General features: G+C 39.0%; 1 protein-coding gene across 4 annotated transcripts in view; it reads left to right on the top strand.

Moving 5' to 3' along the window:
- The first annotated feature begins 786 nt into the window (after nucleotides 1–786).
- enpp2 (ectonucleotide pyrophosphatase/phosphodiesterase 2) overlaps nucleotides 787–13749 on the top strand; it is a 49738-nt gene continuing 36775 nt past the window's right edge. For 2 of the 4 annotated variants that reach the window (XM_042331805.1, XM_042331808.1), the window contains exons 1-8: nucleotides 787–1169; nucleotides 1667–1763; nucleotides 5779–5928; nucleotides 6431–6484; nucleotides 9646–9771; nucleotides 10544–10604; nucleotides 11116–11213; nucleotides 13130–13209. In XM_042331805.1, coding sequence (XP_042187739.1) covers nucleotides 1137–1169; nucleotides 1667–1763; nucleotides 5779–5928; nucleotides 6431–6484; nucleotides 9646–9771; nucleotides 10544–10604; nucleotides 11116–11213; nucleotides 13130–13209 — 699 coding nt within the window. In that variant the 5' untranslated portion in view covers nucleotides 787–1136. The remainder of the gene's footprint in view (nucleotides 1170–1666; nucleotides 1764–5778; nucleotides 5929–6430; nucleotides 6485–9645; nucleotides 9772–10543; nucleotides 10605–11115; nucleotides 11214–13129; nucleotides 13210–13749) is intronic. The other 2 variants (XM_042331806.1, XM_042331807.1) reach the window with 2 other exon arrangements.

The raw sequence follows: 13749 nt of genomic DNA, 5'->3' as shown, positions 1-13749 counted from the left end.
CATATATTTAGATATATAGTACCAATGGCAAATCCAACGTTAGACTCGTATACACCCACAGATATGCTTATGGCTCAGGTAAGACATACGAATCCGGAAAGGTCAGGACTAGTCTCGGCAGAGGGCATCCTCAAAGGAACGGAACAATCTTACTGTAATCCAGGCGGTGCATTGAAGTGGATGCAGGTTGGCTTCAGTTCAGCTTTGATTTACATCTGGTTGTTTTTTGGGAAAACCCACCGCCAACCCCCCACAACCCCCACAACCCCCACCCCACCCAAAAAAAAAATTGCACTCGTTCAAGCCCAAAAGTATTGCAACAGCGTCTATTTATTTTTCATGCACGTATTGCAGGACTGTGAAGTGGGAGAGGGGAGGGGAGGAGAAGGGGGGGTGGTGGAGGGGGGTGGGGGGGGTAGAGATGGATGAACATTGCCAGACAGGAAACTGGCACCAACACACACTCCTACTGAAGTAAGGCTGTTTTAAAAGGGAGCTGGTAACGGGGTGGCTGCACATCACAAGGCTCTGACTGCCTCTTAAGCAGACAAAGACACCACTATTTGGTGCCCGAACAACATGCTTTTGAGAATCAACACTGGAGTCAGTGGAGCTCGTTGAATAGCTGCTGAGATCCTCCAAACTTTACATCCAAACACACAAAGACTGGCGGATCCCCACGTGCAGTTTTAGTTGGAAGAAATTATTTGCTTTCCAAGGCGAAAGCTTATTTTTTTTTTTTTGGTGGTGGGGTGGTGGTGGTGGGGGGGGGTTCGTGTGTGGGGGAGTTTTTTTTTGTTTTTAAAATTTTTTTTTGCCCCAAACAAAAAAAAGAGAGTTTGCAATCGTAATAAATCGCCAGCAAAAGAGAGGGAGAGGAGAGAGAGAGAGAGTGAGAGAGAGGGGGGGGGGAATCGCTCCCCCTCAAATCTGGTTGAGCAGAGAGAGTGAGAGGCGTGAGAGGTATATGAGCCATTCAGATTGACAACCTGAACAGGTGGGAGCAGTGGCGACGCTGTCGGGAGGGGAAGCCACAGAGGTGCTGCAGCTCCAACACACAGCAGTGTTTGCTGCTGTCCTGTCCTGTCCTGTCCTCTCCTCTCCTCTTCACTGACTGCCTGACGCTGCTCACAAACATGTCCAACTACACGTCCGTGAAACTGTCTCAGGTACGTGTAAATGTGGTTTAACAAGGTCGATCCTCATCACCTCCCACCCCCCACCCACCACCCTCACCCTCACCCTCACCATCACCCTCACCACCACCCTCACCACCACCACACTCCCCTCCACACACCACACACACACACGCACACACTAACCTGCAAATACTTGTGTGCGATTCCTGGATGTCTGTGGCAGTGCATCTGCTGTGATTTTTTTTTTGCTGCGATCGCGACCGATTCGTGCGATTGTGAAAAGGTGACACAATTTGCTGTCCCCCCCCCCCCGACCCCCCCCCGACCCCCACCTCCTCCTCCTCCTTGTGCTGAGCAGAATCTAACTGTAGGAAGGACACACACACACACACACACTGTGTTATCGAGGTCAACCTTTTGCTGCGATTTGTGCATCGAGCCTCGAGGTCAAATAGGAGATGTAAGGAATCATCCCGACCCCAATAGCCATTGGTATCCAGCGGATAAACGGACACATCTTTTTGCAGATGATTTCCCTGTTGACCATCGCTGTGGGGGTGAATGTGTGCCTGGGGATGGCTGTGCGCCGCCTGCAGAGATCTGGAGAAGCGAATAACCGTGAAGGTACTTTATTGTGATTTTTAATGATATCTGTCGCTTTCGATCAGACCCCAAACACCCCCCAACCCCCCCCCCCCCCACCCCACCCCACCCCCAGCTCGGGTCCGAAACTCTGTCCTTTGCAAATATAATGTTGTTGTTGTTGTATTCTCGGGATGTGTTTGCTGTTGGTTTATGTCTGACCACAGTCTTCAGCAGAGATATCGCTGTATCAGTTTGGGCTCAGATCGTGTGGTTAATAGGGCATTTCCGTGGTTCAGTGCACAAGGCGACGATTTAGATGCCTCGTCTTCCAGATCGCCACTTTATGTTGCATTAGAGGGGAATAGATGGAGAGATGGATGGATGGATATGGATAGAGAGATAGAGAGATAGACAGATGGATCGTGCAAACCTTTTATATCTACATCGGATAATAGATAAGGAGCAAACAGCGACATGACTGTGAACATGATTCAGGTCCCTGTTGTTTCAATGAGGACCAGAGAATAACTACACTCCTGAATAGCTGAACAAGTGAAAGTGGACACAACCACTGACCAACACAATTTGGCCGAGAAGGTGTATCCAGATATAAATGTTAGTGCAACAAGGCTGGTGGCTTCAGCACTTCGATTCATCTCATACCAAAACAGTCAGTATATTATGCAACCTCCCCCCCCATTACAAACTTACATCGTGATGTGAATTATTGCCCACTTTCCATCCACGACTAGGACAGCCAGGAGCTTGGTAGCTTTTATTTTGTTTCAAACCCACCACATTCTCATCAGTAGGTACAGAAAGGCTGGTGCACTGTGGCAGGGCTGCCCAGTGGGTGTTTGGCCATGATCTGCTCACTGATATTCATCATAGTCTATGGGTTGCACTCAGCTGGTGAGAAGGAAGAGTAGATTCCACTCTCCAGCAAAATGAGAGCAAATTTGCAAAGCCAGAATTGTTGCTGTCAAATGTCGGTTTTACCGACGAGTTTGTTGTGAAATTTTGCGGTGTGTGCTTCAGAACAGGGGCATCACTGAGATGCTTTTGTAATGATCCCAACACAGAATAAATGTCAAGCTTGTTTGTCAATGAGCAGGTTGTGCACACGAGTGGATTGATTCATTGTTGGGTTGATCTCTTCTGAGAGTTGTGGTGAAGTTTTTTTTTTACTTTTAAGGGCACTCCAGAGTTTCAAAGGCAATTCTTCAATCATGTGGGTCTGTAAACTTCATGGAACTATCAGGGCTTTTTAATGCTTCAACTTTCCAAGAGTCCTGTTCTGTATTGTGCTTTTTATTATCTATATTTGAAAAGAAATCACATAATAATTTACCCACGTGTACAAAGAATTTAAGTCTGAGTAAGTTATACTGTAAAAGTACATTCTTGATTAAAAAACGAACAGCTGTTCACTTTAAGTTTGTTTCCATATTTAAAAAAAACTTGTTTCTACAAGGAATAAACAATAGATTTTGAAGAATCTATTTTTCGGTCGCAAAACAATTACTGTACTGTTCCTTTCAGGGAAGACTGTGAGCAAAGAACATTCAGATAAACAACAAGTCCTTGTTTTGCTTCAACGAATTTCAGATCAAAACAGTCTGAATTGATTGGAAAATATTTGCTTTGCAGTTTTCACCCTTGTTTAACATTGGCATGCACTTTTAACTTGTCAATTGGAGAAATATTTTAATAGGTAACTGGAATGAAAACTCAAATATCACCCAAATTAGATTGAGATAAGCCTGTATAAAAATAAAATAAACCAGACCATTCAGTTGCAACAGAATACATTTTTTGGCCTCTAAAAAAATCAAAACATTTCACTGAAATATATATGAGAAATATAAGAAAGTTTTTCTGAATTAGCTCATCCAAATAGTATATCTATTGACTGTGCTGTTTAATGGTGAAATAAAACTGGCCATTTATTTCATGGCTCTTTGTGGGATATTACTGTTTTCAAATTGTCTGCTGCATTTGCAGCTGACTGCGACCCATAAAATATACAATCATGACACTTTACAAACAAATCTTATGAAGCTCTTTGAGACAACTGATGGCACGATGTAAGGATTATGATATAATCAATTCACAGATAAGTTATAAACAAAATGCAAAAAACTGCAAATGCTATAAGTTATTGCAGATGCTATAACTTACACAGATAAGTTATGTTCACAGTGCTTCAGTGGTGATGCTGAGGGGCACTAACTGCACAATGCTTTCTGTACTTTGCCTCTTACTAATGATGCTCACTGCCTGAAGATAAAAGGGAAACACCACTGTGCAAATACTACAAAAATCACAAACCTTGGATTCACAATAAATGCATCTCAATGTTCATGTGATTGGTATAAATACCTCAAGCTTCATTTTTGTATCAAATGTCACCCAAATCCTTCAATGAGATTACTTACTGCCTTTTAATCATTCACAGGTTTCAATTCTTATTGATTGATTGATTTATTGATTGATTGATTTATTGATTGATTTGACTAATTCATTCACTTTTCACAAGTGAAAAAAGGACATTAATTGAATCTTGATTAAATGAACTCATGAAATGTGTTGCACCATTCTTATTATTCTATAGTTTCATCACAAGTTGGTAATAATTAGGGCATACTTTTGATGTCTATGCTATAAAGAAGTTTTACAAAATGCACTGCTGTATAAGACGTTCTAACGCGATTTTTAAAACCACCATAAAATGTATGGTATGAGTTACACTTCAATTGTTTGCTTCTCTCTTTATTGTGAACCCTGTATTTGCATCTTGTATTTAGACAATATAAAATGATGCAGAAAGGTACAAGTTGTACACCGACAGATTTTGTACTGCATGTGTAACCGAAATTATCTTCTAATAATAATAACCCTTGCATTCGATATACCACTTTATCATGGTGTTGAAACTTGTCAAAGCGTTACATTGAAGGTTTGTGTGTATTTTGTGGGTCAATGCAGCAGTCAATTTGTACACAACAATGTCCCACAAACAGCTATGAAGTGAATGACCAATTTTACCACCTTCCAAGTTATTACTAGTTTTTGTGCTTTTGGTCACATCAATATCTATGATGTTTTCATAATGTGAAGCTGCCACAAAGAGAACATCTGCATTGACTCCTCTGACAATGGCTTATAGTGACAAGTTCTGTCATTTCTGCTAGCATTACAAACTCAAAGAAGTATTGCAATTTTACAGGGAGCTATTTGTTAGCATTTTAGTCAGGTGAGTGAATGATCTTGATAGAGTTCGGGTGGGGGGGTTGGGGTGTCAATTAATAAACCAACAACAATAAACAAACCAAATCTCTAAAGACAAATTAGGTTAATTTAGGTTACCCTGCTCCTTCCTTCACTGTTTTCAGTGTGAGGCATAATAACCTTCTCAATGAACAAAGAACATCTGTGATTAAGAACTTTATTAAGCCAATTGTTCCGTTGCTTAGACGATTATTAAATGAAAAAAAAATGCAATTTGTGTGCGCGCATTTGTTATTTGGCTCTTGCCCTGCGACCACAGTCTAACTTTCCTGACATCTGTGAAATCAGTCAGTGCATCGCCCAAAGGTTTATGCCTGCTTTCAGTTACCTTAGTGAGCGTTGGTTTGGGGAGATTATGTAAAATTATGCATTTTCATTAGTTATTATAATTTAGCTGATTTAATTTGACAACACGTACAAACATCTCTGCAAGGGTTAGCTGAATTTCCATGTGGTGTTTTGTGCTGACATATAAAATATATACATAATACAGGATGACCAAAGAGTGATAAGTACCCTATTACCAAAAAAAACCAAAATATCGTCATTTCTTTAAGACTTATTAGATATTGTAATGGTATCACGACTTTTTGGTCACCCTGAGTGTATCTATATATATATATATATATGTTTGTATGTATGAAATATGTTTGGTTCATTTTGTGAGGGAATGGAATTATAAACATTGTTCTGGATTGCTTGTTCACTGGAGAATGCTGTCCCTAACAGATGTTTATGGTCTTGTTTTACACATTTCTTTCAGATTCAGCCCGTGCCACCTCTTCGGCTGGGTCATGCCGGGGCAGATGTTTTGAACTGCAGGAGGCAACGCCACCCAACTGTCGTTGTGACAATTTGTGCAAAAGTTATAACAGTTGCTGTTTAGATTTTGATCAGCTTTGTTTGAAGACAGGTACTAAAGTCAGAGCAGAACATGCTTTTTTGTTGTATGTTCAGACTCCTCCCACCCTCCCCTCCGCCCCACTTTTGAAAGTAGTTACTCTTTTTAATAATCCTTGCATTTGATATTTTTTCTTTTTTTGCTCCCGAGCTCTCATTGTGCCACTCCACATCTGTGACTGAGAAACTGGGCAGAGTTGATCTGCCCCGAGGCCATGCTGATGCTGTTCTGAAGCTGGCTGCTAAGGGATTTACCAGGGCAGCCCAAGGTTGATTTTCTTTCCCCCCCCTCACCCCCTGCCTCCCTGTGGGGTGACATCTGGCCTCTGCTTGGTGTCATTCCTTCAGCGCTGTGCAGTGAACACAAAGTACACTGCTGTAGTATCAGCCATTTGAACAGATGTTCAAGCAACAGACCTAGTATGGCTCAAAATATTCAGAGAAAAACTTACAGCCCTGTGCATTTTTATTTTTGTTCCCCATTTCTGTAAGTCTTATTTTCTCCCCCTCTTTAGGTTACCCTCTTCCTTCCCTGTCACGTCCCATTCCTCGACTGAGAGGGCAGGCAGGTGAGTTAGCTAGTTAGCTTGGAAATTTAAACCTTTGTATAGTTGCGCTGATATATTTTGATGTAATGCGCTGTGAACATTTTACGAGTAAAATTTTTGTTAAATAAAAAAGGCTTGATTGACGGGCACAATATCTCTAGCAGTAGGTGGGTGGGGAAGGGAAGGTGTGGGTGGAACTTCCATATAAGGAATGATAAGTTCCAATCCTATCTTTGTCAAATATATAAACTTGCCTGCCCTCTTTGCATGAGTTTAATTGTGTAAAATGTGAGCTGGAAGTTATGTATGGAGGTTATATTTATGGAGAAATGCATTGTTGGAAATTCATCCTGTGGATAACAACAACAACAAATTAAGATGCTAAACTTAAGTCCCATTTGCCTGAGTAGGTGTTTATTAAAGATCCCATGGGATCAATCAAAACAATCCAATTAACAAAGATATGGGAGTTTCTCCCAGTATCCTGGCCAATGGTCTGTCACTTCATGGCTATTTGTATATACACAAATGCACATCACTACATTTTACATTAAAGCCTATGGAGTGTTTTGAGATATTTCAATGTGATAAGACATTATATCAAATGCAAGGATCATTATTATTGATGTTATTGTTATTATTGTTATTATCATGCTATTACATTGTAAATCACTCTGTAAATGTAATTTCTAAGTGATTTTCAGTGATGAGTCAGTCACACAATAGTACTGCCACGTTACATATGATTGGATGTTACTTTTCTTAGTATGTTTGAGCTTCCTAAAATAGCAACTTTTTGCAAGAGATTGATATTTTCTACACCAGGTATTTTATCAAGCCAATTTGAAATAGTGTTATTAACAGTCCCAGTTGCATCCATGATAATAGGAACTATGTTTTATACTACCACATACATCCACATTCAACTTGTAGTCCAATATATTTTCTGATCTTCTCTCGTTCCTTCTTTTTTACGTTGTAATCACTTGGGATAGTAATGTGCTACAAATTGTAACTCAGCAGAGAAGAAAACACATCCAGATAAGATTTATTCTGAGTAACTGGTGTATGCATTCCATCAGCTAATTGATGATAACCGCAATGAAACTATGCTTGAGACACTTCGGCTCTGCTGGTGAATGGAAGGAATTTAATGGAATGCAGCAGTGATGCCCACACATGAATAGTGGTGATTAAATAATGGTCGGTGAGCTTGGGGAATCAAACACCTGATCCAGTTGGAGGCTTGTCTGCCAATGAGGAAGTCACAAGTTACTTTTACCAATTGGTTTAATGTTTTTGTGCTTGGTTTGGTTGACAAGGATGAAAAAATACTTTTTTTTCTTCATCTGATTTATCCCCACTGGAATTTGATTCTTTCAAGCCGAATGATGTCCATTAGATCATTTTCCTCTCCCACCCTGTTGGATAGCACATGTCACTGTTTAACACTTGCTCACAAAACAACATGTGAGGTCAGGAAATCCATGGGTTGAAGATTGCAGTTGTGAACAGTATTGCATAGGACAGCATGCAGTGTACTGGCATTATTTCTCCTTTCTCCTGTTCTACTGAAACAATTGACTGATGCTGGATTATTACTCTACATTACACCTTATTATACATAATATACATTATTATGGGTTCGATTCTTGGCAGGGCGAAACATTGGGCAAGTTTCTTTACTCCAAACACCTCTGTTTACCTAGCAGTAAGTAGAAACCTGGTTGTTAGTCGATTGGTGGATCGTTTTTCTGGGGATAATAATCCTTCAACAAAAATAACAATTTGGTCACTCAATCCACGACTGTTTGTAGGACACTGCTGTGCGCAATTGGCTGCCGTGTTTTGCCCACAAATATACAGTCAATTCACTTTACAGTATATTCTGTGAAGCGCTTTGAGACGTTAAGACGTGAAAAGCGCTATAACAAATGCAAGGATTATTATTATTATTACACCAGGTGATCTCTGGTAATTATTCACCTACATGGCTGGTCATCGTGTCTTCATCACTGTCGAGCCTTATCCTTTCCTCACTCAAGTTCACACCTTGTTCAGCAGAGATCAATGGACAGCAGCCAGGAGCAAAACTTTATGTGATGTTCCAAGTCTTATGCCTGATTCACTGAAGCAAATTCTAGCTAAGATAAGTAAATCAGATCAAACTGGGGATTTGGCAGTGGCATTCAGGGAGTTCTGAATCACATCTTTTGATGGGCAGTTTTATACCATTGATGGTCAAACTGAAAAAGTCTTCTATCTGTCTTTTGGTGGGTGGAATTTGCAACATCTAATTGTTAGTTTGCCAGTGTTTTGAGTCTCTATCATGGTAGACGGGTATAGGGTGTGGGTCTACCAATGTGCCGTGCCTCAGTGGTAAGACGTGAATTTTGCAAGGAAATAGAAAGAAAATTAGGAGTGCCCGTCCCTGCTTATTAACTCCCGAACACCTGCTCGTGGCCAGTTCAAGAGGGCTAAAATCTGATCTAATTCAGATCAGCTGTTCATTTGCAAAGGTCTAGGAATAAGTTGCTTGCTTCCTTTTTAGCTGAGTAAAAATGTGTAACTGAGAAGGAGATAAGCAGGGAATATAATATAAACATATGACTTATATGCAGTACAAAATATGTCTTGTCACCAAATGAAGCAGCTTTGGCAATGACCACTTATAATGGGATTTTCCCATGGTAAGGACACATTGTCAAAGTCATTCACTTAATGGAAAGAGGAATTTCTCATCCATAATGTTTTAAAATTAGTTGATCCATTGAGGCTGCAAATTGTGCTGGACTGCAGTTCATTGAAAGTATTAATTTTTATTAATTTTATTTTAAATCTAGCAGCCAGGGAGCATGAGAGCTACATGAGTAGCAATTATTTGGCTTACAAATATCGTGCTAGAAGTTGATTTATTTTTGTCATACAATCCATAATAAGAATTATTTCTGTTGCCATTATATTGATCAGATAAACTTGCTATAGTTATGCTGGGCCTGTCACTCAAGCTTTTGCTAAACGTTATCCATTTATAATAATTTATAATAATATGTAGAATGTATTCACTGTGCAATGTACAAAACCAGAATCTTCTAGTGAACGTGGTGGTAAAACCATATCAGGGTTACCCTTCAGCTGGTTGTTACCATCACGTAATGATGTTGCTATAAAACATATTTTAGGTCGAGGATGGGAGTGCACCAAGGAACGGTGTGGGGAAACACGAAATGAAGATCATGCTTGCCATTGCTCTGAAGACTGCATGGCAAAGAAAGATTGCTGCACCAACTATATGGCTATGTGCAAAGGTGAGTTAAGAGACAGAAGAAGATTTAGAGTTTCTAGAAGATGGAATTTAATTATTCAGAACAGATTGATGAGTTGAAGGTGGACATTGCCGTTCCCTTCTTTGTAGCATGAATTTGGTTATAACACAGTTGCAGTGTGGATCCCATTTTGTGTGTGTGTGTGCAGTCAGTCCACTGCACATCTGCAGGGAAACCGGTTATCATGCCTCATTGGGATGTGATCAATTCAACCAGTGTTCCACTGCTTTGGATAGAGAAAATCTTCATACAAGGTTTTATAATTGATATTCTTTAAACATATCCATAACTTTTTACTTTTCTTTAGAGTTATAATGTGGTCATGGTAACTGCAATTTTTATATTCTTGCCTTCCTCTAATGATCAATTTTAGACACTGTTTGCATGTTAGCATTGCGTGTCTGATAGCATTAATGGAATCTATTAGACTCTGGTTTGGTAATTTGTCCCTTTGTGGTTTTCTGGAAGATTAAAACTAATATAATGTTGGACTTTTTTTAAAAAAATCATTATTAAAGTGATTCATATTTTCAAGGAAATGTACCATTATTTTTCGTTCAGATCGTCAAGATTTTCAGTTAGAATAGGAAGTGTTTAAAGGTTGCCACATAACTGTGGTATTTTGAACCATGTTCAAAACCAAATTTTACATTTAATATAAATATATCTTAGATTATGTTAGATATTTTCTCATTATGTCAGTACTGTAATCCAAATCTTTGATTATTAATTATGTGCTGATCCTTGCCACAAGGGGAGACACGCTGGTTGGATGACGAGTGTGAAGACTTGAGAGTCCCAGATTGTCCGGCAGGGTAACTACAATGTTAATATTGGGGTCTGCAGTGGTTACAAAGATCTTGGTACTTTTATACCTGTTGCAGCAGAGTAATATATTCATTCAAATCTAAAGCATAGGTTTTCCCATTGAAAAAGCGCTTCTAAAAATCTGGACTCAGAATCTATGGTGCATAGAATTGCAGTAAAGTTCCTTTTTTCCCCAAATCCTCTAAAAAATGTACCTTGCTTGCGTTCCCCTGCAAGTACACAGTCACTACACTTTCAGTAAATCTTGTGAAACGCTTTGAGAGGTTCTCCTGATGTAAAAGGTGAAAAATAAAATACAAGGATTATTTACGGATTATTATACTTGCTGTTTAGAGTTTGGGAGTGCCTTAGATTTGAGTAAATAAGGCATCGTCTTTGCATCATTATTACTAATATTTTTTAGATCAGCTGGACAGGAATTGATTTAAGTCTTTGCATTTGCTAAATAATTGAAAAATAATTTAATATGGACTTTTTGTTGTTTATTAAACATTTTAGTTTTGTTCGTCCACCACTCATCATTTTCTCGGTTGATGGGTTTCGGGCTTCATATATGAAGAAAGGAGCCAAGGTCATGCCCCATATTGAAAAACTAAGTAAGTTGACTTCTTTAAAAGCTGTCCTTGTAATAATTTGTAGAACCTCCTTGTGCTGATGAGTAATCAGAGTCTGGATGAATTGGAGTAACTTGATTTGAATGAACTTAATTAAAAAAAATTGTTTCAGAAAAGTAATTCAGGTTTTTGGTGCACTGAACTGTGTGTTTCTTATTTAGATGAGCTTTGTAAATCATAGGAAAAGGAGTAGGTCATTCAGCCTCTTAAGCCTGTTCCACTATTTTATTAGATCATGGCTGAATTGTAGTCAACTCCATTTTCTCCCCATTTTTCCATGTCGCTTGATTCTCTTACCTAAGAAATATTTATCAGACTATTGATTTTTGTTCTGATATTGCTCAGTCAGTTACTTCAGATGAATCTTGAAGCTAAATCTCTTTAAGCAGAAGTAAGCGGTAATAATTCAATGTATTGTGCATCTCAGATTGCTTGAAAAATCTGAAATGAATGAATATTCTGTGGATCAAAGTGACTTCAGCACCATGAATGGTGTATATTTAAAACTGGGATTCACTTTATATTCCGGAAGCCATCCCTATTTGTGCTTTTAATTCTCTATAACGTGTAAATCATCTTTAAAAGGAAACGTCTGTGTGTGTGTGTGGTGGGGGAGGGAGGATGTTGGTGGGGAGGGTTGCTTTAAATGGTCTTCCCTCTTGTTCCTCTTTTATGAAAAATAATCAAGAGCTCAAAGGCACCTTTGTGGAGTCTTATTAAAGGAAGAAACTTTCTTCTAGCTTCCAAAAGGAGGATCCCGACTGGGGGCTTGTACCAGACAATATTAAGTTCTGCACTTCAGTCTGTGCATGCACCAATCTGAACCCTTTGGCAGGGAGCAACTGTGTGGAATTCAATCCCTACAAGCAGACATGTTCTTTGTCGAACTCCCTTTGGTTACCCTCAGTGGAGCACTTCAATTTCACATCTGTTTCAATTATGCGTGTCCTCTTTCTCACTTCAAAGGGAAGTGCTTTGGCGCTGATTACTTTTCAGGAGTAGGTAATGTTTCAAACCCAATGTTGTGCGACCCATACGAAGGTAAAAAGTTTCCCCAAACTCATCTTCCCCCTTTCATTAACACTTTCCCTTCCAAAGTGACCAACTAGTTAGGCCAGTTCCCATAGAAAATGTTGAAAGTTTCCTGACAGCAGAGTCAACCTCCTTGTCCTTATTTCCAGCTTTGTTTGATTCATACAAAATAATGTCACACTCACTGATTGAGTTAAATAAATCCACGCTTTGAATCAAACCACGATGATCTCTTTGAGAACCTTAAAATAACACAAGCAGTGGGAGAAAGATAGAACCTTCTGTTTTTGGCAGTGCAGAAATACGTTTTGACATTTTCATTTGTTACATAACATAAAACTATTTGATAAAATGTTTTGAAACATTACAGAATTAACATGGATATTGCAGACACAGTGACCTTTATGAAACATATACAGGAAGACATTATTTATTTCCTGTAGTTAATACAATACCTTGTCTTACCTTTTAATTACTTAATCTGGTACTGTCATTGTTCAGCTTGTATCCTGCTCTTGCCAGGTTCGAGTTATACATGGAAACACTAACAAGTAATGTTAGTGTAATGAATTCCAGATGTACATTTAGTGCAAGGCTAATCCTACAAATCTTGCTTTCATCCAAATCTGCAATAACATTGCACAGTGATTGGAAAAATAAACCCAAACACTGAGTAGTTTCAAACCTAACTAAATATTTGCCCTGCCAGTTAATAATTTCACAGAATCATGTTATCAAATCTAAGATATACTCAGTAGTATTTCACAGCATACATTTTAGTGTTTTATTTAAATATAATTATCATTTTGTTGATGTTGCAGTACTCTTGCTTCTTTCCAGATGGTAACAGCTGCTTTTGTTTTTAGGATCGTGTGGAAGTCATGCTCCTTACATGAGGCCAGTTTATCCAACAAAAACCTTTCCCAACATGTACACCCTTGCTACTGTGAGTGTGCCATTTCTGTAGAATGTGCTGCTTCTGTTCCACGAATTCTAATGAAAAAAATATTGCTCTTTCATTAGTTTATTAAAAGGTTTCAATTCAAGCAAAATTTGTTACGTATATGTGTGGAGTGTGTCGCTATCATGTCCAAAGATGCACGGGGTCCCAGTTCTCTGCAGAAGTTTGGAATGAACAGCAAAGCATGATTCATAGCAGGAATGAATAGAACAATTCTATCTGTTAGAATTACTTACAAATTATATGTATATAATATATATGCACATTTTTTATGCGTGACGTTACCTGTTCCTTTGAATTATTCTTAGGGTACAATATAAGAAATAAGGACAGCTTAACACATAAATGCACTGCATGTTTGTAGCATTGGGCCACACAGTGCAGGAAAGTTTTGCCTTTGATCACTGGTCTGTGCTGAGCTAGCCAATCTCAGTCAGTTCACCAGAGGCCTCAGTATCCATACGCTATGGAAAGGAAGCAAAACACAGCCTTTCCCCTGATCGTGAAACAGTGATCCCAGTTAAA

This window comes from Callorhinchus milii, unplaced genomic scaffold (genome assembly GCF_018977255.1).
Source record: "Callorhinchus milii isolate IMCB2004 unplaced genomic scaffold, IMCB_Cmil_1.0 Scaffold2, whole genome shotgun sequence".
Lineage (NCBI taxonomy): Eukaryota > Metazoa > Chordata > Chondrichthyes > Chimaeriformes > Callorhinchidae > Callorhinchus > Callorhinchus milii.
The sequence above is the reverse complement of the archived record's forward strand: the minus strand, read 5'-3'. Positions and strand labels throughout refer to the sequence as shown.